This window comes from Aquarana catesbeiana, linkage group LG03, assembly GCF_042186555.1.
Source record: "Aquarana catesbeiana isolate 2022-GZ linkage group LG03, ASM4218655v1, whole genome shotgun sequence".
Lineage (NCBI taxonomy): Eukaryota > Metazoa > Chordata > Amphibia > Anura > Ranidae > Aquarana > Aquarana catesbeiana.
In genome coordinates, this window is record NC_133326.1 from 733,561,750 (window position 1) to 733,585,915 (window position 24,166).

The following is a 24,166-nucleotide window of genomic DNA, read 5'->3' on the forward strand; positions in this document are numbered from 1 at the left end:
CCCTTTGCACTTTACAGAGTGGTTATTGTTTGCACCTTTATCCCTATAACTGGTCACCAGACTTCCAACTATTTTACACGGCCTTACCGGTCTGCTAGAAACGACTCCTCACGTTATATCTATTTATAAACCTGTTCGCCAGACAACTACACAATTTGATGCCATCCTCCGCTACACAAAACAATATTATGGCTTCTTTCTATCTATACCCAAATATCTCACCAGATCGGGGATGCTTTCTAACGTCTATTTATGAAATTACTCCACCCAAAATGAAAGTACTCCACACAACACTGACACCAATTACACACTCAAAGCATACAGTTACCTACACCAAACACTTTAGGCTGTATTGTCTAGGATCCATAGAGCTTCGCCTATAAGCAAATAATTCTGCTTCGCTAATAAGCACAATTACAGCTCTTTCCTATAATCCAGGAAAGCGCCCTTTCATAAAACCAAGTAAGACACATACACAGAGGCTGGTATCACGTTAGGAGGTCAGTATAGAGTACTAGTGATCTAGGACGGTCCCGTTTATTCATAGGGCTGAACAGGGATAACAAAGAGAGGTAGTGGCTTCACAATTGTATACAGTCAAATAGATATCAGGTAGTGACGTATGTAATCGTTCGTGTTCAGAGCAATGTAAGCAGTTTCCCGCTGACTGTGCGCAGAAATGTGCATGCAGGTATCCAATACAATGCGCCTCGCATTGTGCCGGGTGCAAACACTGCGAACATTACTCTGATCAGGACCGTGTGCATATTCCCACCTTTTACTATTGGTGCAAACTGTACTCCACAAGGCTCAGCGAGCTATGCTTTGTATGGTTATACTATTGTTGCCATGTGCGAGGGTCTGTTTGCCAGGAGTGTAGATGCAGTCACCATCAGGTGGCCGGTCTCTTGGTGAGGCATAAGCGAATATTCCTTAAATTACAAACAGATCTCCGTGTCAATGGGAAGGTTCCTGCAACCAACGATCTTTCACTGATGTTTGTATGTGCTGACACGCTTGTATGATTGTATTGCAGCAAAACTTACACTGGGGGACATCTGACAATATACATTACAAAAATTCTCACAACAAGAGTAGAGAGTGCAAGGAAAGGACAGAATACAGGGAGAGGAGAGAGAGAGCGCAGAGAGAGGAGAAAGTGCAAGGAAAGGACATCATTTATGTAGAGGAGAGAGTGCAGGGAGATGAGAGAGAGTGCAAGGAAAGGACAGAATACAGAGAGAGGAAAGGGAGAAGAGAGAGAGCGGAAAATGAGAGAGAGAGGGAAGGGAGAGAAGAGAGAGAGGGAAGTGAGAGGTGGGAAGGGAGAGATGAAAGGGGGAAGGGAGAGGAGAGAGAGAGGGAAGGGAGAGGTGAGAGATGGAAGGGAGAGCAAGAAGGAGAGGGGGAGGGAAGGCAGAGGTGAGAGATGGAAGGGAGAGCGAGAAGGAGAGGGGGAGGGGAGAGAGAGGGAAGGCAGAGGTGAGAGGCGGGAAGGGAGAGGAGAGAGAGGGAAGGGAGAGGGGGAAGGGAGAGGGGGAAGGGAGAGGGGGAAGGGAGAGAGGGAAGGGAGAGGTGAGAGGGGGAGAGGTGAGAAAGGGAGATGTGAGAGAGGGAAGGGAGAGGAGAGAGAGGGAAGGAAGAGGTGAGAGGGGAAGGTGAGAGAGGGAAGGGAGATGTGAGAGAGGGGGAAGGGAGAGGTGAGAGAGGGAAGGGAGAGGTGAGAGAGGGGGAAGGGAGAGGTGAGAAAGGGAAGGGAGAGGAGAGAAAGGGAAGGGAGAGGGGGAAGGGAGAGGGGGAAGGGAGAGAGGGAAGGGAGAGGTGAGAGGGGGAGAGGTGAGAAAGGGAGATGTGAGAGAGGGAAGGGAGAGGAGAGAGAGGGAAGGAAGAGGTGAGAGAGGGAAGGTGAGAGAGGGAAGGGAGATGTGAGAGAGGGGGAAGGGAGAGGTGAGAGAGGGAAGGGAGAGGTGAGAGAGGGGGAAGGGAGAGGTGAGAGAGGGGGAAGGGAGAGAGGAGAGAGAGGGAAAGGAGAGGTGAGAGGGGGAAGGGAGAGGTGAGAGGGGGAAGAGAGAGGAGAGAGGGGGAAGGGAGAGGTGAGAGGGGGAAGGGAGAGGTGAGAGGGGGAAGGGAGAGGTGAGAGGGGGAAGGGAAAGGTGAGAGGGGGAAGGGAGAGGTGAGAGATTATCGGCTGTGGAGAACAAGATGAGAAGAAGTTGGTAATAAATACAAAATCGCAAAATAAGGTTAATAAAATATACAAAACTTTATTGATCAGTAAAAAACCTCAATGGGGTAAATCTATAGAGAATAACACCTTCCAATAACTAGGTAATAATATTGGTAGCCCAATAATCAATCAGGATAATCGCGTCCCTTTGGGTAATCCGGGGAATAATACATGATCTTCATATACAATATATCAGACATGAAATGTAATCAGAACAATCTGTGGATAAATCCATTTAGATGATATAATAAAAATGGCAGCAAGTTGTCAGTGAAAGGCAAAGCGGCTGAACGGACTCGGCACAAGGAAATCTTAGTAGCCGTGTTGGCAGAGAGTCATGCAGAGCAGAGATGGGGGAGTTGGCAGAAGTAAAGATGAACTTCTAGAAATGGGATCACTTGGCTAAGCTTGTCATTCAGGGGGATAAAGTTCTGGTTGTGGAACAAAAACTCTGATATAAGGCAGCAGAGAGCCGGCTATGAGATGTCCGTCTCTCCTTGGGATTGCTGATGGATCCGGTTCTGTTCTTATACAAGATAATGTCAGCAACATGGAGAAAGAAATTGCAGAGAGATGCAGCAAGAAGAGAGAGACACTGGGAGCCGGGAATGCCGTATATGTTAGATAGAGCCGCATCACTTTATTATATCCAAGGAGAGGAGAGAGAGAGAGAGTGTGGGGAAAAAGAGAGAAAATGCAATGAAAGGAGAGTGCAGGGAGAGGAGAGTGCAGGGAGAGGAGAGAGGATGGAGAGAAGTATGGAGGATGGAGAGGAGTATGAAGGATGGAGGGGAGTATGGAGGATGGAGAGCAGTATGGAGGATGGGGAGGAGTGTGGAGGATGGAGAGGAGTGTGGAGGATGGAGAGGAGTGTGGAGGATGGAGAGTAGTATGGAGGATGCAGAGGAGTATGGGGGATGGAGAGGAGTATGGAGGATAGAGAGGAGTATGAAGGATGGAGGGGAGTATGGAGGATGGAGAGTAGTATGGAGGATGGAGAGGAGTGTGGAGGATGGAGAGGAGTGTGGAGGATGGAGAGGAGTGTGGAGGATGGAGAGGAGTATGGAGGATGGAGAGGAGTATGGGGGATGGAGAGTAGTATGGAGGATAGAGAGTAGTATGAGGGATGGAGGGGAGTATGGAGAGTAGTATGGAGGATGGAGAGTAGTATGGAGGATGGAGATTAGTATGGAGGATGGAGATTAGTATGGAGGATGGAGAGCAGTATGGAGGATGGAGAGCAGTATGGAGGATGGAGAGCAGTATGGAGAGGAGTATGGAGGATGGAGATTAGTATGGAGGATGGAGAGGAGTATGGAGGATGGAGAGCAGTATGGAGGATGGAGAGCAGTATGGAGAGGAGTATGGAGGATGGAGATTAGTATGGAGGATGGAGAGGAGTATGGAGGATGGAGAGCAGTATGGAGGATGGAGAGGAGTATGGAGGATGGAGAGCAGTATGGAGAGGAGTATGGAGGATGGAGAGCAGTATGGAGAGTAGTATGGAGGATGGAGAGTAGTATGGAGGATGGAGAGGAGTATGGAGGATGAAGAGGAGTATGGAGAGGAGTATGGAGGATGGAGAGAAGTAGGACAGCAGTAAGAGGAAGATGCGGTCTCTTTCTCTGTATTAGTGATTGCTCCAGTCAGCTTTTATTAATGAGAAACTTTTTTCTCCACCATGAACGAGTCCTCATAATGAGTCGGATCCTCATCATCATCATAGTAAGTATTGATAATATTGGAAAGTTCGGAATCCTACAGAGGGGAGAAGAGGGAATTCACAATGGGAGGCGACCATTATATCCATGAAGAGTAGAAGACTTTCCTTTAGAGGGTTGCAGAGAAATCCAAGGTGTCGGCATCCTCTATACATGGAAGAGGTCCAGCAGACCCAACACCGGGACACAATCACCAGACAAATCTCTGGCCGTCTACAAGAGATAATTGTACAATTACACAGAGATATTACATTGTATACATTCCATGAAATGTTTCATCAATACATATACATATATATATATATATATGTGAATGTGATGTGTATATCATTCCATTTTACACAGGGACTCATCAGATCAGTAATTTGGCTACTTTCCATCCACAGAAAAATTGGGATCATGTGACCTGAGGAAGATCTGCAGATCCCAATATCAGCAGCAGAGCCGACTGAGGAGACAATTGTATTCAGAATATTGAAGGTCGGCCCCATTCCCATCTCTGAAACAGCCAGGACGGGTTTTATTATTTCCTGTTAGGAAGTGATCCAGATTTATAGAGAGGAGAAGCCGGAATCTAGGAACTGGGTCTGATCAGCAAGAGAGATGAGCGAACAGTTCAATCCAAGCAAAAGCTCGGCCCGAATATAAACTGTTCGCCTGTTTGGTAAACACCCAAATTTGCGGTTAGCTTGGCGGGATGTTCGCCCACTGAGCCCCCCACAATGCACTGTGCGCTTCACAGTGCATTCTAGAGAACCTGATTGGATGAAGCCAGCGGTCAGGTGCAAGGCTTTGCCAATTAGCACTGTCAGGGCCCTGATTGGACAAAGTGATGATGACTTTTCCAATCAGGGCTCAGTGCTCATAGTCCTGCCCCCCACTATAAATGGTTCCTTCTCATAGGAAGCCTTTGCTGTTGGAGTGGAGATAGAGCGGGCTCATGTTTTCTACTAGTGAGTTATTGTGTTCATTTATTGTGACTCTGAGTGTAGAGTGTGGGTATAGTGTAGTGTCAGTGTAGAGTGTGAGTATAGTGTAGTGTCAGTGTAGAGTGTGAGTATAGTGTAGTGTCAGTGTAGAGTGTCAGTATAGCTTGGTGTCAGTGTAGAGTGTCAGTATAGTGTAGTGTCAGTGTAGAGTGTCAGTATAGTGTAGCGTCAGTGTAGAGTGTCAGTATAGTGTAGTGTCAGTGTAGAGTGTTAGTGTATTATTAGTATAGTGTGTGAGTATTTTGTGTCAGTATAGTGTAGTGTGTGTGTGTATAGTTTTAGTATACTGTTAGTATAGTGTGTGAGCATAGTGTAGTGTGTTGGTGTAGTGAAGTGTTTAACACCACATTACATAACATTTAGTGCTGTATACACTTTTTCTTGGTTGCTGCATGTTTTTTTTGTTTTGTTTTGTTTTTTTTTCTGTCCCCTGCCTGTCCCCTTTTTTTATATTGTCAGACGCAGTTTTTCTGACTGTGACGTTGGTGTTCCCCCTTTTTTATTTAAATTTTTTATAGTTTTTACATTTCTGTCAGCGGCAGTCCTCAATTTAAAGTTCACAAAACACCACTTTTCATTGAATAAAGTGCATCCAATCACACATTTCCCCGTTTCTAATAAATTTGGATAACAATCCCCTATCATGTCTGGGAGGTCAACAAGGAGAGGCAGACGTTCCCATGGCACTATAAGGGGTCCAGCAGCGTATGTGCCCACAGGCAAAATGTGGACGTGGACATTTTACACAGGGACTCTTTGTTATTTGCATCCAAAGTCTGCCAAAGAGACACCAGAATTTATCCAAAAAAACTCCAATCCTGTTCCCAGTGCACTACATTGTGGCCTCATCATACAGACTGGCCCCCAAGCCATTATTTATAAAATAAAGAAAGCTTGCAGGAAAGAATGATTTAAATGTAATTTTTTTCATTATTAATGTCAGTTTTGCTGCAGCAGGTTCTATACATGGTACAAATGTGCCACTTTACAGGCAGACTAAGAAGACCCCCCGACACTATGTTTAAAGAAATTTTTAAATTTTATAGTTTCACCTTAACCATCATAAAAATCACTGCTGCTTTAAAAAAGATTGTTTTAAAAAAATGTTTTTTATTGATGTCCCCCAGGGCAGTACCCGGGCCCCCATACCCTCTTTATAGCCAATTTCTTGCCTATAAGCCCTCAAAATTGGAACTTTTGGTTTTTACAGTTCGGGTCCCATAGACTTCAATGAGCTTTGCCGTTTGGGTCCAAACTTTTGTGTTGTTTGAAAGTTCTGACATGAACCGAACAAGGGGGTGTTCAGCCCATCATTAGTAACTACATGTAATACTCTGCAGTGGGATGGGTGACACGCAATCCTGCGGGTGGGAATGGGTGATACACAATGCCCTGACAGGGGGTGATACACAAGGAACTGTGAAGGAGGTTACACAGAATCTGCCTGTGAGGGTGACATAGAATCTGCCTGGGGGTGACACAGAATCTGCCTGGGGGGCGACACAGAATCTGCCTGGGGGAGCGACACAGAATCTGCCTGGGGGGGCGACACAGAATCTGCCTGGGGGGGCGACACGGAATCTGCCTGGAGGGCGACACGGAATCTGCCTGGAGGGCGACACAGAATCTGCCTGGGGGGGTGACACAGAATCTTCCTGTGGGGGTGATGCAGAGTCTGCCTGGGGGGTGACGCAGAATCTACCTGGGGGGGTGACACAGAATCTGCCTGGGGGGTGACACAGAATCTGCCTGGGGGGTGACACAGAATCTTCCTTTGGGGGTGACACAGAATACCCCTGGAGGTGACAGAGAATCTGCCTGGGGGGTGACACAGAATGCCCTGGGGGGTGACACAGAATCTGCCTGGGAGGTGACACACAATGCTGGGGGGGTGATGGTTAAAATAAAACATTGTTTTCCAATTAAAATTGAGTCAGTAAAATGTATTGTCAGTAAACTTTGACACAACAGGACAGTGTCTTGTATGAATAAAGAGAGTCCCAGAGTAGAAGAAGAGAAAAGGATTAGCGTAGGGACGGCATGACATGTGGGGACAGCACAGTCATGCTTTTGAAGAAAGGGGGAATGGCCGGAGCAGGAGAGGCACTCGGGTCAGTAAGCTAGGAGGAAGGGGAGTGACGTCACTAGTGAGCTGCGGAAGAGAAGATTCTACACGCTCTCACTGCTCTCTGTCCCCACTCTCTGCATACTCGGTAATGGAGGTAATGGATGAATTAATGTCACAGCTCAGAGCGGCGACAGCTGCACAATTAACAGATTGGCTGCAGGCACAGGTAGCGGGTATTATAAATGAACGGGGGGAGATCAGCGACTCCACATGCTCGGCGGTCACGGTCGCCGGAGAGCTTCAGCCCTGACACCTCTCCTGGTGGTCAGAGGCAACAACAGCAGCAAGGGAGAGAGAGAGAACCTCCACCCTCCAGCAACCAGCAGCCCCAGGGATCCTGGAATGGTGACCTAAGAAGGACACAGCGCAGAGGCAGGAGTGCAGGGATTGGGTAGCCCAGCACAGCACATGGCTCTGCCCCCCTCTGCTTGTCGCAGATGCCAGGAACATGCGGCCAGGGCTGTGGGAGAAGGTCAGAGCAGTCAGTCGGCCCAGCGAGGAAGAGCCATGCCTCGGGATGCTGGCTGGGCTGTCGGGGCGGCCAGCAGTCCCACGTTGACCAGAGGGAGGACTGTGAGGAGTGCTGTGACAGTGGTGAGCGAGGGCAGTGGGCGCACAACGGATGCCCAGACCAGGAGAAGGAGCAGGAGTCCATCAATGCGGGCAGCGAGCGGGTCTGGCATGACAGGACAAAGGGAAGGATGGGAACAGCAACGCAGACCCCCGGCAACCAAAGCAGGACCCTCTGGGGTGCAGCCAGTGTTCGTTTGGCTGGAGGAGAACAGTGACAGATCGGAGGGAGAACTGTCCAGGTCAGAAGAGGACGAGGACCAGGGACATCCATCAGCAGTGGATTCCGGAGTGGCGGCTGGTGGGGCCAGTGAGTGCATTTCTTCCTTATCTGTCTCTTCTTTACAAAAAAATTTGTTGGATCAGGGTAGTAAGCGGGGGTCCCCGGGGGAAGGTAGTTCATCAGGGACAGGTGGTGACAGGCCCCTCACAGAACAGCCTAGGGACGCAGGACTATTGCAGGTAGGGCAGGCCTGCAGTATTTATTGTTGGGTTTGAGCGACTTGGTACAGCGCTTTGAGCCGAGCACTGGGGACAGTCCGTCGCCGGTGTGGGTGCCAACACAGGGTAAGGATCGTGCGGCAACGGCCCCACCACTGTCAGAAGTCGCTACCAGGGTTGCAGGAGATTAGCCTGCGATGGCAGCGGGAACAGGGACGGCAGTAGTCGATCCTCCCGACATACCAGCCAGCGTTTCGGCTCCGGACAGCCAGGGAAAGGTAGGGAGAAAAAAGCGGATTCGGTCAGGTTGCAAAAAGCAAAGTTTATGTCTGTTTTGAGGGCCCACTGGGTGCCCATCTTAAAATGGAGGTAAAAGAAAAAATTTGGAAAGGGGAATATGTGGAGATCTTCACATTATTGCCGCTAGAGAAATTCAATCTGGACAGATTGAAGCCAGAAGAAAGCAAGAAGGGGGATGAGGAAAAACGCAGGTATCGGCTCATTCCTCGTACTTTTTCAAACTGGTTACAGGCTTTCACCATCTTGCCAAGTGTAGTGGGGGAAAAGACCCCAGAACACTGCACAGCTTTGTTCGTATATATAGAAGCCATTAGCGAGGCACACTGGACGTATGGCGGTGTGGCATGGCTACGGTACGACAAACAGTTTCGACAACGGATGGCCGTCTGACCGTCTCTGCACTGGGACCACAAGGATATTAGCCTGTGAATGAAGCTTATGAAAGCGGCATGGGCTCCTAATCAGTTTTTCCAGGCAGGGGTCGGAGGTACCGCAGCCTCAGGACAACCGACCGACAAAAGATGGGGCTTCTGTTGGCAATTCAAGGAGCCCATATGTAAGTTTGGGGCAAACTGTCACTTCAAACACACGTTTTCTAGCTGCGGGGGATCCCATGCACTGTCAAAGTGCTTCAGAAGAGGGAAGGGGCATGCCAGAGAGCCTGCGAGTAAGAGGGACGACGCTGGTGTGGGTGGAAAGGATGCTTCCTTTCCTCAGTAGGTATCCCGACCGGAAATCAGCTCAGTTGTTAGAATCGAGTTTATGTTCGGCCCTGCTGCATCCGGCAGTGGTTTCGGAAAAACTTGGGAAAGAGGTAAATCTGGGGCGAATGGCTGGCCCTTTTAATACGGTTCCTCTTCCAGACCTGGTGGTCTCTCCATTGGGAGTAGTTCCCAAAAAAGAGCCAAACAAGTTCAGATTGATTCACGACCTTTCAATTCCAAAGGGAAGGTCAGTCAATGATTTTATTGCTCCGGAGGTGTATGCGGTAACATACACTTCTTTTGATGCAGCAATATCATGGGTTTGTCGTTCTGGGCAGGGGTCACTGATGGCGAAAGCGGATATTGAATCAGCTTTCCGGCTTTTGCCGGTTCGTCCAGACAGTTTCCTTCTGCTGGCTGTACATGGAATGGGGCATACTATGTGGATCGTTGTCTCCCAATGGGGTGCTCCATCTCAAGTGCTTTCTTCAAAACGTTCAGCTCCTTTTTGGAATGGATAGTACAGGACGTATCTGGGATCAACTCGGTCATTCACCATCTGGATGACTTCTTATGTGTTGGCCCACTGGGTTCCAACATTTGCGCCATCCTGTTGGGGACGTTGCAACATATAGCGGAACGTTTCGGGGTCCCATTAGCTCTGGAAAAAACAGAGGGCAGCACGTCAACCATTGTTTTCCTGGGAATTTAAGTGGATTCTATTGGGATGGAATGCCGACGGACAAGCTGGAAAATCTCAAGGCAGAAGTGCGTGGGATCACTGGAAGGCGCAAGTTACAGTTGCATCAGTTACAATCTTTGTTGGGGAAGCTAAATTTTGCTTGCCAAATAATTCCCATGGGTAGGGATTTTTGCCGCCGGCTGTCGGCAGCAACCGCTGAAGTCAAGGCGCCGACGCACTTCGTGAGTCTCAACAGTAAGCACAGAGAGGACTTGTGGGTGCAGTAGGACTTCCTGGAGTCGTTCAATGGGTGCGCTCTATGGATGTCGGATCCCATCAGCAATTGCGATTTTGGAGTTGTTCACGGATGCTGCAGGCTCCACGGGCTATGGGGCCTTCTTTTGGGGACAATGGAGCGCTGCCTGTTGGCCCCCAGCATGGAGTGAGGCTGGGTTCTTGAAGAACCTAGTCCTCCTGGAACTGTTTCCAATTGTAGTAGCAATGGAAATATGGGGGGAATCCTTCCGTAACTTGAAAGTGCGTTTCAATTGTGACAACCTTGGGGTTGTCCAGGTGGTTAACCGCTTGTCGACGATGTCCATGCTGGTGGTCAGGTTGCTGCGACATTTGGTACTGCGCTGTTTACAATTGAATGCTTTCATTTACTCTGTGCACTTACCAGGGGTTGATAACACCTTGGCTGATGCTTTGTCTCGTTTTCAGTGGGACAGGCTCTGGGAGTTGACACCAGATGCAGAGCAACACGGGGTCACCTGTCCCGACTGGATGTGGAACATTTCCTTGGGAATGCAGCACGGTGGATTCAACACTCTGTGAGTATGGCTACTTGGGATGCCTACTCCAAGGTATGGCAAGAATGGTTAGCATGCTTGCACAGGCTTGAGATTGCCCCAGAGGGTCGAGAGGTAGCCCACACAGTCCTCGATTTTATTAATATGGGATTAGAGAGGGGTATCTCGCCAGCTGCCATTGATCGGAAGTTGTCAGGTTTGACCTTTCTTTTCAAATTACAAGGGCAACGGGACTATACTAAGGATTTCTGAGTGAAACCAGCAGTAAAGGGGTACAGGAGAGCGCATAAGAAGAGGGATGGGTGGCGCCCAGTTTCTTTGACATGCTACACGTCTTATTTTCGCATTTGAGTAATGTTTGCAGCTCAGAGTATGAATGTGCTCTTTATTTATCATACATCACGGGACACAGAGCACCATAATAATGACTATATGGGTTATACGCTTACCTTCAGGTGATTGGACACTGGCAACCAATAGTAAGACGGTTCCTCCCATATAACCCCTCCTATACAGGAAGTGCCTCAGTTTTTTTGCCAGTGTCTTGAAGGTGATGGTCATGGCTGTTGAAGCTCTTCAGTTTCTTCAAAGAAATGTCCCACTGAGGACGTTATAATCGGATCCATTTGGATGGCTTACTAAAGCTAAAGTGGATGGTACCCGAACCTCGGTTCAAGAAGAGCCTATGTCAGCCTCCCATTCCCAAAAAATATTTATCCAATCTCTAATGGAGATGGTACGAATTGGGTTTAAGTTACCTCCGGTTCAGGAGTCTGTGCTCTCTTGTTCTACTCTGGGATCTTTGCGACATAAGAAAATTTCCCAAGCATTTCCCTTGCATCCATTATTGGAGGCTTTTCAAGGATCCGGCTGATAAAAAGCTAGAATCCTTAATAAAGGCTTCCTTTTCAGTTGCCAGTGCAGCAGTTCAACCGGCTATTGCGGCTATTGGGATATGTCAATCCCTAAAAGATTGCTTTAAGAATGTAGTAAAGAACATACCTTCCCAGGGGGAATCTGCTGAGGATTTATCAGAGATCCCTCATGCCTTATGTTTTGTGGTTGACGCTTTAAAAGACTCAATTCAACAGATGTCTCGTTTTGGGTTGTTGTCAGTTCATATGCGCCGAGTATTGTGGCTAAAGAACTGGTCTGCTGAGACGCCATGTAAAAGGTTACTGGCTGCTTTTCCTTTTCATGGAAAGCGCCTGTTTGGTGATGATCTGGATAAATACATCCAAAAGATCTCAGGAGGTAAGAGCGCTCTGCTTCCTATTAAAAAGAAGGGGAAGCAGCCCTCTTATAAAATTCCTAATCCCCCAGGGCCTGGTGCCTCTTCTCCTAAGTGGTATCGACGGCCTCAGCCATCTGGGTTTAAAAGACCACAGGGTCAGAAAAAACCCTGGGCCCAAAAGCCACCCAAGCCCAGTTCCAAGTCTACCTTGTGAAGGGGCGCCCCCGCCCTCACGGGTGGGGGGCAGGCTTCGGCTGTTTGGGGAGGCCTGGGAGGAACTGGTTCAAAACAGATGGGTCATTTCCACTGTAAAGAACGGTTACAGAATAGAGTTCCGGGAGGTCCCCCTGAACCGCTATCTACATTCAAGGGTCCCAGTGGATCCAGGAAAAAGAAGATGCCTATTTCTAGCTTTACACCATCTGCCCATGCAAGGTGTAATCATAAAGGTCCCGCACGAAGAAAGATTCAAGGGGTTTTACTCAAACCTATTTACCGTGCCGAAACCAAATAGGGAAGTAAGGCCCAACTTCTTTGTAGACGTCCGCTCCTTCCGCATGGAGTCGGTTCGCTTGGTCATAAGGTCCCTGAGAAAGGGAGACTTTTTAGCATCCATAGATATCAAGGATGCGTACCTTCATGTGCCGATCTTCGGGCCACACCAAAGGTTTTTACTCTTCTCTGTAGAGGGCAGTCATTTCCAGTTTGTGGCGTTACCTTTCGGTCTAGCCACGGCCCCCAGGGTCTTCACAAAGGTCCTAGCCCCAGTGTTGGCTTCCCTAAGATCTCAAGGAGTTTCCATAATAGGATATCTGGATGATCTACTGCTAAGGAAATGCTCTCGCCCTGCACTAATTCTAAATGTGTCAACTACAGTGAGCGTCTTACAACGCCTAGGTTGGATACTAAATTTGGACAAATCAGCTCTTTGCCTGACCCAAGCCTTGATGTATTTGGGTCTAGTCTTGGACACTGTGCAAGAAAAGGTGTTCCTTCCACCCCTAAGGGTCGCCTCTATAGTGGAACTGGTACAGAAGGTGATAAAAGAACTAGCCCCTTCTGTTCGGCTGTGCATGAGATTACTGGGCAAAATGGTGTCATCTTTCAGCGCAGTGCCATATGCACAGTTCCATTCCAGAGTGTTCCAGAACAGTATTCTAAAAGCCTGGGACAAGTCAGGTGGTTCCTTGGGATCAGTATTCTCTGATTTATGCCTTTCCTCCAATCCAGATTCTGCTGCACTTACTACGCAGAATACGGGAGGAAGAGAAGCCAGTGATCTTAGTGGCCCCAGCATGGCCCAGGAGATCATGGTACTCGGAAATTGTGAAATTGGCAGTAGGGGAACCATTGGTCCTCCCTTGTCGCCCAGACCTGTTGTCTCAAGGGCCCATATTCCATCCTTCTTTACGTTCGCTGAATTTGATGACCTGGCTATTGAGACCAGAATATTAAAAGTCCGTGGTATTATGGGTCTTGGTCTTGTCCACTTTGATAAATGCTAGAAAATTAGTTTCTAGAGCTATCTATTACAGAGTATGGAAGTCATACATTTCTTGGTATGAGAAAAGGAAGTGGAACCCTCGTAAGTATACGATTGGAAGAGTCCTGGCCTTTCTCCAAACAGGAGTAGACTTGCAGCTTGCTTTAGGGACAATTAAGGGACAGATTTCTGCCTTATCTGTTTTTTTCCAGAGACCAATTGCATCCCATTCTTTGGTGCGGACCTTTGTTAAAGAGTAATGCACCTGAGGCCACCGCTTAAACCGCCTTTATGTCCATGGGATCTAAATTTGGTACTCTCAGCCTTACAGGGTCAGCCCTTTGAACCTATTAGGCATATTCCGTTTGTCCTACTGACCAGGAAATTAGTTTTCCTAGTGGCTATAACATCAGCTAGAAGGGTGTCAGAATTGGCCGCCCTTTCTTGCAAGGAACCTTTTATGGTTCTTCATCAGGACAGGGTGGTCATGCACCCTCGTCCGGATTTTTTACTGAAGGTAGTGTCCAAATTTCATCTGAATCAGGATATCATTTTACCTTCCTTTTTTCCAAACCCTAAGACTAGGGAGGAAAAGTCGCTTCACTCACTGGATGTGGTGAGAGCGATAAAGGTTTACTTGGAAATGTCAGCTCCTTTTCGGAAAACTGACTGCTTTTTTGTCTTGCCTGAGGGTCCTAAAAAAGGACAGCCAGCAACAAGTTCATCTATATCCAGGTGGATTCGCCAGACTATTGTCCAGGCGTATGGATTAAAGCGCAGGGTTCCACCCCGGGATTTGAGAGCACACTCCACTAGAGGGGTTAGTGCATCATGGGCAGTACGCCAGCAGGTGTCTATGGCTCAGGTTTGCAAAGCAGCCGTTTGGTCTTCAGTTCATACGTTCAGCAGGTTTTACCAGGTGGATGTGAGATCTCAAAATGAGACTGTCTTTGGCCACAGCGTGTTGCAGGCTGCTTTAGAATCTCAGGCCTGTCGGGCTTAGGGATAATGTGTCCCCCCCCCTCAGTTGCATTGGTTTAGGACATCCCACATAGTCATTATTATGGTGCTCTGTGTCCCGTGATGTTTGATAAAGAAAAACAGATTTTTAAAACAGCTTACCTGTAAAATCCTTTTCTTTGAGTACATCACGGGACACAGAGGTCCCTCCCCTCTTTTTTTGGGATCGTCATTGCTTGCTACAAAACTGAGGCACTTCCTGTATAGGAAGGGTTATATGGGAGGAACCGTCTTACTATTGGTTGCCAGCGTCCAATCACCTGAAGGTAAGCGTATAACCCACATAGTCATTATTATGGTGCTCTGTGTCCCGTGATGTACTCAAAGAAAAGGATTTTACAGGTAAGCTGTTTTAAAAATCCGTTTGTTCTGCGCGGCCTTTGCACTGGTTTTCTTTGGGGCGTTACGGATAAGCGAGCTAGTCGGCTCTTCAAAACAGTCTCAAGGGGGGCTGCCGGTGGGGGATCTGGAATATTCCCAGGATTCGGTCACAATGTGGGCAAGACGGTCAAAAACTGATCAGACTGGTAAGGGCATGCGACTTGAAGTGTTCCGGATTACGGAGTCACACATTTTGTTCGGTAAGAGCGGCGGAATCTTTCCGGGACATGTGTCCTGGGTTCACAGGCTCGTTTCTGATACATAGCGATGGGTCGTCCTTGTCAAGTTTACAATTCATAGCCTTATTTCGAAAATGTTTGACGACACAAAAAGTTACGCCTCCCATTCTTTCTGAATAGAGGCGGCCACCGAGGCTTCCAGGGCTGGTCTTAGTTATGAAACAGTTAAGCGTATTGGTAGGTGGGACTCAGACAGATTTAAGCTTTATATTCGCCCACATTATTCGCCCACATTAGGTCTTACATGGGTTTTTCAGACTTTTATTTTAGTGTTTTATTTATGGGGGAGCTTACTGTTTTGTGTTGTCATTTTATTGTTCACAGGTGGAGAGGTTGGCCTAGTTTGGATCCTGGGTCACTCATACATTTACTGGGGGGCCAGATGAGCTGATGTTTGGCCGAACGGTAGGCAGTTGGGCATCCCCAGACGGGACACTCAGGTCAGATGGAACCGGGTACCGGGTATGCTTTGGAACAGGGTGCGTTCGGAAGTACACAGGTTTTCCCATTTGGACAGGGCACCCAACATTTTGGTGCTACATGTTGGGGGGAACGACATGGAAGCCAGGTTTATGCAGGATCTCATACGGGACGTAAATAGTGACTTTTTACGTTTACATGCGGCTTTCCCCAGGATGGTCATTGTTTGGTCAGATATGGTGGGCAGGACGTCTTGGCGGTGGGCTTGGTCAGCTAAAAAGGTTGATAGGGCCCGAGTGAAAGTAAACAAGGAAGTGAGCAGGTTTGTGATCAGGAACGGGGGTGTGGCCATACGTCATAGAGAGTTGGAGGTGGATACATGGAGGTATCTTAGGAGCGATGGGGTGCACCTTAATGAAGTGGGAACTGATATTTGGGCTCTAGGTTTGCAGGAAGGCATACAGCGAGGACTGAGGGTGTGAAGGTGCATGCAAGGGTAAGGTTTTACCCCTTTTTGTGCTGTGGCAGTGGTTGGGTCTTTGGAGGAAGAGAAGATGGATGTTATATGTATATAACATGGTTAGTACCCATCTGTGATATGGGGTTCTCAGGTACCTTCCGGTTAATGAGGGGTTAACCAGGAAGAGGTAAAAGGTAGGCCACTGCGAAGGTTGAGTACCATCTCTGAGTCGGGAGGGCTTGCGACCGGAGGCCTAAAGTTAAAAGAAGTTTGTCGCAGTGACCAGTGGTGTTCCCCTCGAAGACCCCAAAAAAGCACATAAAAAGTTGGTTAAGAGTTATTTAAAATGTTATTTATTTAATTTTATGGTAACTGTTAATAAAAAGGCCGTCAAGGCCATTTACTCCAAAATCTTGTCACGTCATTTGTGGGGGGATTTGGAGGGGTTAGATTTTATGTTTACGGGTGGTTTAAGTGACTCTGGGTTAGGTCCTTCACATGTCAAGTTTGTTGTAATGTTTGGTCCTTGTGCCGTTGTCACAGAACAGAATCCAGGAGCCAATCCACATGCATCTCTAAAAAGTGCGGGGGCCACTGTCACTCATAGAGAGGAGGCGGGGCAGAGGTGGGGCTTGAGCTCAGACCCCTGGATTTCCAATCAGATGGCAACGGAGGCGGAGCTGTAGCAGTGATCTGATGTTTGGGCACCTATATGTGCGGTGCAGCCAGCGTGTCACCACAGGCTTGTAGTACAATAGATGGGAGCGCGCATACGCGGGTGCCCTTATCAGATCAGCGCTGTGAAGGGGCACCGGTCACACAGCAACACAGGAAGTGGGCAATACTTAGCAGAAATGAAGAGGAAAAGAACACAAAGATCACTATTACTGGAATTCTATATTTAAGGATCAGAAAGAGAAAATAAAAGCTGAGAGTTCATATGACTTTACTCCGATATCATTCCATTCTGGACATTCTCTTCATATCAGGATCCGTGTATTACCTGAAGAGGGGGAGGAGCTCCCACAGACCATTTTCTTATCTTCATCTGTCTATAGATACTTCCCAGCATTCTTCATTCCTTCAAAGAAGAATAAAATGAGAGTGTTATGCCGCGTACACAAGGTCGGATTTTCCGACAGAAAAAGTCCGATGGGAGCTTTTGGTCGTATAATCCGTCCATGTGTATGACCCATCGGACTTTTTCTGTTGGCATTTCTGACGGACTTAGATAGAGAACATGTTTTAAATTTGTTAGAAAAGGAATTGACTCCCAAAGGTTGCGTGTACAATTGCCAACATCCCTTAAATGTAAATGAGAACAAAAAGAAACCTCTAAAGTGGGATTTTCTGGGCAATTAATAGAAAAATATGAAAAAAAAAATTATATATAAAAAATACAATTTATTCGTACAAAAATTCATAAAATCATAATTCGACAACAGTCACAAACATGTAGGCAACCATAATACTACATTGACAATATTGACAGAAATGGCAAGAATCCCACTATATAAATGCTGGTAATCCATGAGTGAGAGTCCAGTCCATTACCAGGCCCATTGGGTCTGGCAGTAGCGTAACTAGAACCTTCAGGGCCCCGGTGCCAGAAATCATGAAGGGCCCCCCTGACCCCCAGCTGGGGCCCTTCCCTCTGAGCCGATGGCATAAATGCCAAGGCCCGGTCGCAAGTGTGATGTTTGTGACCCTGGTAGTTCTGCCACTGGCGTCTGTTTTTTTTATTGTTATTGTATTTTTCTACCATTTATTTATTGTTTTACAATATTATTTTATAAAAAATATTAATTTTTTTTTTTAAGAGTTGGGGGGCTTTGGTGAGATATCAGGGGTCTAAGCAGACCTCTGATGTTTCACCTTTAAGAACGAGAAAGGAGATTGAGAGCACAGCCTTAGCTGCACAGAATGAATGGACAGGAATAGCTCTGTATAGAGCTGCCCCTTTATTCGCAAACTGAAGCATAGTAAATACAGTTTACTATGTTTCAGTTATGAATGGATTGAGTCCGTGATCGGTATGGATCACTGACTCTCCATGCAGATACCCTACAGCAGCTGGCAGGAGAGGGGAGGGGGGGACTCTGCTGAGCTGTGGGGACAAGGGGAGGGGTCAGGAGAGAGCGGGGGGGGGGCAGGAAAAAGTACAGGGGGGCTGGAGAGCACACAGGGGGCAGCAGAAAGAAGCTGCATAGGAGGCATGGTGGGTGCGGCTGCATATAGAGGAACTGATCTTTCCATTTCCCCCACTTCTCATCTCCTTTGAGCAGCTGCAGGAGGAGAATGGAGAGATCAGTTTCTCTGTATCAGTGTTTCTCAACATTTCTTCAACATTTTAGTCAAGATGCAACATATTGCCTCTTCACTGCCTGTCAAATGCCTCTGAAAAGCGATCTGCATCGCTTTTCAGAGGAATGGTATTTTCTTGTTGGTATTATGAACCCACCCTAAAAAAATCTGTTCTGATCGTAAGAGCCCTTTCACACTGATGTGGGGGCGGCATCGGCGGTAAAACGCCGCTATTATTAGCAGCGTTTTACCATCGGTATGCGGCCGCTAGCGGGGCGGTTTTACCCCCCGCTAGCGGCCGAGAAAGGGTTAAATACCACCGCAAAGCGCCTCTGCAGAGGTGCTTTGCCGGCGGTATAGCCGCGCCGTCCCATTGATTTCAATAGGCAGGAGCGGTAAAGGAGCGGTATACACTCTGCTCCTTCACTGCTCCGAAGATGCTGCTGGCAGGACTTTTTTTCCCGTCCTGCCAGCGCATCGCTCCAGTGTGAAAGCCCCCGGGGCTTTCACACTGGAATGAAAGAAGCGGCACTTTCGGGTCGGTTTGCAGGCGCTATTATTAGCGCAATAGCGCCTGCAAACCGCCCCAGTGTGAAAGGGCTTTAAAGAAAAAGGGGGTCAGAATTACAAGTATTGTGTATACATACACGCATGTAAACACACGTACGCAAATGCACACATATACATATAAATACATGCACACACATAAACGCACACACATGAGCAAACACACAAACATGCACATACACATATAACTCTATACACATGCACACACATGCGCACACACATATAACTCTATACACATGCACACACATGCGCACACACATATAACTCTATACACATGCACACACATGCGCACACACATATAACTCTATACACATGCACACACATGCCCACACACATGTAAACATACACATGCACATAAATAAACGCACACACACATATAAAACACACACACACATGCACACACCCAAACATGCAGACACACACATATAAGCACACACACATGCATACAAACATATATAGATCGCCTTTTTAAAAATCTGCAGCTGCAGCTCTGTACCTTAAACTCTCCATGCCGGGTACTGCACTGTAGGGGGAGGCAGAGAGCACAACACACAGTGTGCTAGACAGTCTCACTTACTTTCACTTTGTGACCGAGCTCTTGTACTGCCGAATGATTTACGCATCGGCTGAGGATGAGGGAGCTCGGTCCCATATGCAGCCACCGCTCGGGGAGAGGGGGGCACACGGGCAGCATGGGGCCCAGTCGCAATGGCGACTTTTGCGACCCCTATACTTCCACCCCTGGGGTCTGGTATGAATATTAAGGGGAACCCTGAACCATAAAAATTAAAAAAATTGCATAGGGGTCCCCCCAAAGTTCATACCAGACCCTTCTGGTATGGATATTAAGGAGAACCCTATGCCAAATTAAAAAAAAAATAGCTCAGGGGTCCCCCCAAAATCAGGTCTGGTATGGATTTTAAGGGGAACCCTGCGCCAAAATTAAAAAAAATAAAAGGGCGTACGGGTTTCCCCAAAATCTATACCATACCCTTATCCAAGCATGCAACCTGGCAGGCCGCAGGAAAAGAGGGGGGACAAGAGAACGCCCCTCTCCTGAACCAAACCAGGCCACATGCCCTCAACATAGGGAGGATGCATTGGGGTCCCCAAAGCACCTTGTCCCCATGTTGATGGGGACAAGGGCCTCAATCCCCACAACCCTTGCCCTGTGGTTGTGGTTTTCTGCGGCGGGGGCTTAACAGAATCTGGAAGCCCCCTTTAATAATGGGATCCCCAGATCCTGGCCTTCCCCTATGTGAATTGGTATCGGGTACATTGTACCCCTACCATTTCACAAAAAAAGTGTCTAAAATAGTAAAAAAGACAGGAGACACTTTGAGACAAGTTCTTTATTAAAAATAAAAAGGTCCAGAGATGTAGATCCATCTCACGCCGCCCGACGATCTGAAAAAAAAAAAAAAGCCGCAACAGCTCTGCCTCCATGGGGGCTCCTGCCGAGTGATGCTTCTTCTCTGTGACAGCTGTTATATAGCTGAGGGCAGGGCCACTCGGTGAGGTAAATGGGCGACCCTGCCTTCCTCTTATGTCACATGGCGTCAGAGGAGGGCGGGGTCATCCGTTTACATCACCAGGTGACCTTGCCCTCAGCTATATAACAGCTGTCACCGGGAAGAAGCGTCACTCAGCGGGAGCCTCCCATGGAGGCAGAGCTGTTGCGGCTTTTTTTTTCTTTTTTTGGTCCATTGGGCGGCGTGAGATGGATCTACATCACGGGACATTTTTATTTTTTTAATAAAGGACTTGTTCCAAAGTGTCTCCTGTCTTTTTTACTATTTTTGACACTGTTTTTGTGAAATGGTAGGGGTACAATGTACCCATTACCAATTCACATAGGGGGGAGGCCGGGATCTGGGGGTCTCCTTGTTAAAGGGGGCTTCCTGATTCCGATAAGCCCCCCTCCCACAGACCCCCCATCAGCCATGGGCAAGGGTTGTGGGGATGAGGCCCTTGTCCCCATCAATTTGGGGACCCCAAAGCATCCTCCCCACATTGAGGGCATGTGGCCTGGTATGGTTCAGGAGGGGGGCACTCTCTTGTCCCCTCCTCTTTTCCTGCAGACTGCCAGGTTATGTGCTCAGGTAAGGGTCTGGTATGAATTTTGGGGGGACCCCTACACCATTTTTATTTTAAATTTTGGCGCAGGGTTCCCCTTAAAATCCATACCAAACCTGAATGGCCTGGTATGGATTTTGGGGGACCTCCATGCAATTTTTTTTTTAATTTTTGGTGCGGGGTTCCCCTTAATATTCATACCAGACCCAAAGGGCCTGGTTCTGGGCTGGGGGAACCCATACCGTTTTTTTCAATGAGTTTCATCTATATTGCCGGGACCGACAATTCATTACAGCCGCGATCAGTTTTAAATTACTTTTTTCCTTTAGAAATGTCATTTTGCTCTCAGGCTGTTCTAAACACGGGAAAAATGTGCCACTTTACAGGCATACTGTAGACACCCCCCAGGCACAATATATAAAAGAATATTTCATTTTTATTGTTTCACTTTAAGCATTAAAAAGATCACTGCTCCCGAAAAAATGTCAGTTTTTAAAACTTTTTTTTGCATTGATCCATGTCCCCTGGGGCAGAACCCGGGTCCCCAAACCCTTTTTATGACAATAACTTGCATATAAGCCTTTAAAATTAGCACTTTTGATTGTTCATGTTCATGCCCCATAGACTTTAACGGTGTTCCTGTGTTCGTCCAAATTTTTTGCCTGTTCGCATGTTCTGGTGCCAACCAAACTGGAGGGTGTTTGGCTCATCCTTACTCATTATCTTTATATGTACAGAGACCTCCAATGTGTTCTACAGAAATTGTATAGAATGTTTGTCACCCGTCAATCCATTTTCATTACAGTGCAGCCCGAGAGTCAGAAGACCTCCCAACAACTTCCATCATCTCATCCCCATCCAATGTTGTCTACATTTTACTATTCACATTCTAAAAGCCCGTACACACAAAACAAAAATCGGATGAAAAAATTTGTACGACTGACGATTTTCGGATCATTAGTACGGTGCTTTCAACAGCCGATTTCTCTTTTTTCGCCAGACAAAAGCTGGATGTGCAGACTATAACATTTTTGTTGGATGAGAACTCAACGTCCGATTTTCTTTTCATTAGTACGGTTTTCATACGAAAAAAATCGTAAGAGCAAGACTTTGCATGCTCAGAAACAAAAGAATACATACAAAACTATTCAACACATTACTTCACTTCTGACGTTGTATTCTGTTGTCTGAAAATTTTCATATTGTGAGTAACCTATTGACTTTTGACATAAGACTCGCATGCCACAAAAAATGGACGTTCGGTCGTCCGAAAATCTAAGCGTGTGTACGAGGCTTAAGACTTAGTATTAATATATTATTGTATTATTGTATTGTATAATATTATATATTAGTGTGTTACTTCCAATATAACAAATCTTACCCTCTATCCACAGAGAAGCCGGCATTCCGGAGGACCTCACAACGTCCACTCACTTCTGACTCCGACATCATCTCATCATCATCCAATGTTATCTGCAGATAGGTCAGAGTTCGGTTTGTGGAGATAACGGAGCAAAGATCATCACAGCACCATAATGTCCCTTTACAGAACATAATCCTGGAGGGAGAAGCAGGAAAGAGGTGAAATGTTCTTCCAGGGAGGGACAGAAGTAGACACATCCAATGAATAATCAGTGGGCGGGGTCTTAGAAAATGAAATGTTGGGACATATGGATGGAATATTGGGTGGACCTCCCCTGTGAAATGGAGGTAAGTTGTCACCCACCTGAAAAGTCTTAATGTGGAGTTACACTGTTGCGGGTACATTGCAGCGTACGTGGTAACGCACACATTGGAGGTGTGAATGGCTCCATATAGATTCCCTTTTACACTAAACTGTGGCACATCGATGGGAACCGGCCACATAGGAAATAATGGGATTTCTACTTCATGTGCGTCTCCGTGCAGCAAAATCCATGAGGATTGCTAAATGCACTGACAAGTAATGATAATATGTCAGCAGATCAACCAATCATTGGAGAGTCAGCCCTTGGGCGGAGCTGGCTGATGTCATTTCCTGCCTGGAACTGAAACAGGAAGTGGTTCTGGTGAGTGATATTATCTACTGCCCAATTGGTTGCTGGATATGCTGACATATTGTTTGTTGTCAGTGCATTTATTGTAAATAAAGAGACAATTGTTTTGAAGGACGTACTTCACTATTGGTTACATTTTTGTTTTATTTGGAGTTCTATATCCATCCAATCAGGAGGGACCAAATCCCTTAAAGGGACCCCACACTTGTGACAGCTGATCTTGTGGGAAGTCCCCCGGGCCCATTGAGCCCCCCAGAGGGGGGACAAGCACATGACACCTCTATTGTATATTGGGGCAATGCCTGAGGGGGCATTTCATCAGCACGGAGGTGGAGGACTCTGAACACACTTCATTTTGTAGTGACACACTGGAGGGGGCGCCATCATTGAGGAAGTTTGATCACAGATATATGGACTTTCCTCTTATATATCCAACTAGATACATTCAGTTTACAGCACTGGAGTTGTGGCATCAATTACTTGTAACTAGTTATTATTTTTTACATTCATAATGTAGCACTGACCCCCGAAGGAGCTGCTGGTATTTTAATTGGGCCTGTACTCTGCTTCTATACCCCCTTGATTTCTCTCAGTCCCCTTGACACAGCTGTGGTATAATGTAGTGTGCGGTGAAAACCTAAAGACAATTTCACAATATACGCTATAATATACTTTTTTTTATCTTTACCTTTAATCTCCAGCATCCACATGGTCAATAATACAAAGGAAAACAACACTCCACACAGAAATACTTAAACAAGAACTTTGTTTACTGTATTTGCTTTAAAGTAAAGATTACAACAGTTGTACTGTCAGACCAACGTAGTGTGACAGCCAACAGATTTAACTTACAAAGGTATTACACAACTGTAAAGTGTTTAAATTAACTTACTAGCAATGTGTAAGGGAAATGGGATAAATGACAGAGTGAACTGATTTCACTATGGGCACTGTCCCATCCTTTGCACGCTTTGTAACTGTAAAGAAAGCGAATGCTAATTTAATAAAGTATAATACAATCCCTAGGGAGCTCCCATTACTTTATATTTTAGTAACTTTAATAGGGCAATGAAACACAAAGCCTTGTGTTTTACGAGACAGTCCTTTTCTTCTTTCTTCTGCTAGCTATAAGTAAAGTGAATTGTAATCCAATGGTTAACAACTCCCGGTCAAAGCAAGCTGAATATTGAATCAATGTTATGGTGCAGCAGTACTGCAACTACCTCTGATGCCAATAACACAGTACCAGAATTGCAATGAGATACACGCTTGAGGCCTATTTTGAACTCAGTCTAATCCTTTAAATTTCCTTTGTGGGACTACAGGTCCCAGCAACTCTGTATTATAAAGGCAGGTGTGAAAAAGTGCGTCA

General features: G+C 46.8%; 1 protein-coding gene across 2 annotated transcripts in view; it reads right to left on the bottom strand.

Moving 5' to 3' along the window:
- Window positions 1-2,239: 2,239 nt before the first annotated feature.
- LOC141133843 (NACHT, LRR and PYD domains-containing protein 3-like) overlaps window positions 2,240-24,166 on the bottom strand; it is a 185,916-nt gene continuing 163,989 nt past the window's right edge. For both annotated transcript variants that reach the window (XM_073623418.1, XM_073623419.1), the window contains exons 11-13: window positions 22,140-22,316; window positions 16,815-16,892; window positions 2,240-4,161 (exon numbers count right to left, since the gene is read on the bottom strand). In XM_073623418.1, the coding sequence (XP_073479519.1) occupies window positions 16,856-16,892; window positions 22,140-22,316 (214 nt within the window). In that variant the 3' untranslated portion in view covers window positions 2,240-4,161; window positions 16,815-16,855. The remainder of the gene's footprint in view (window positions 4,162-16,814; window positions 16,893-22,139; window positions 22,317-24,166) is intronic.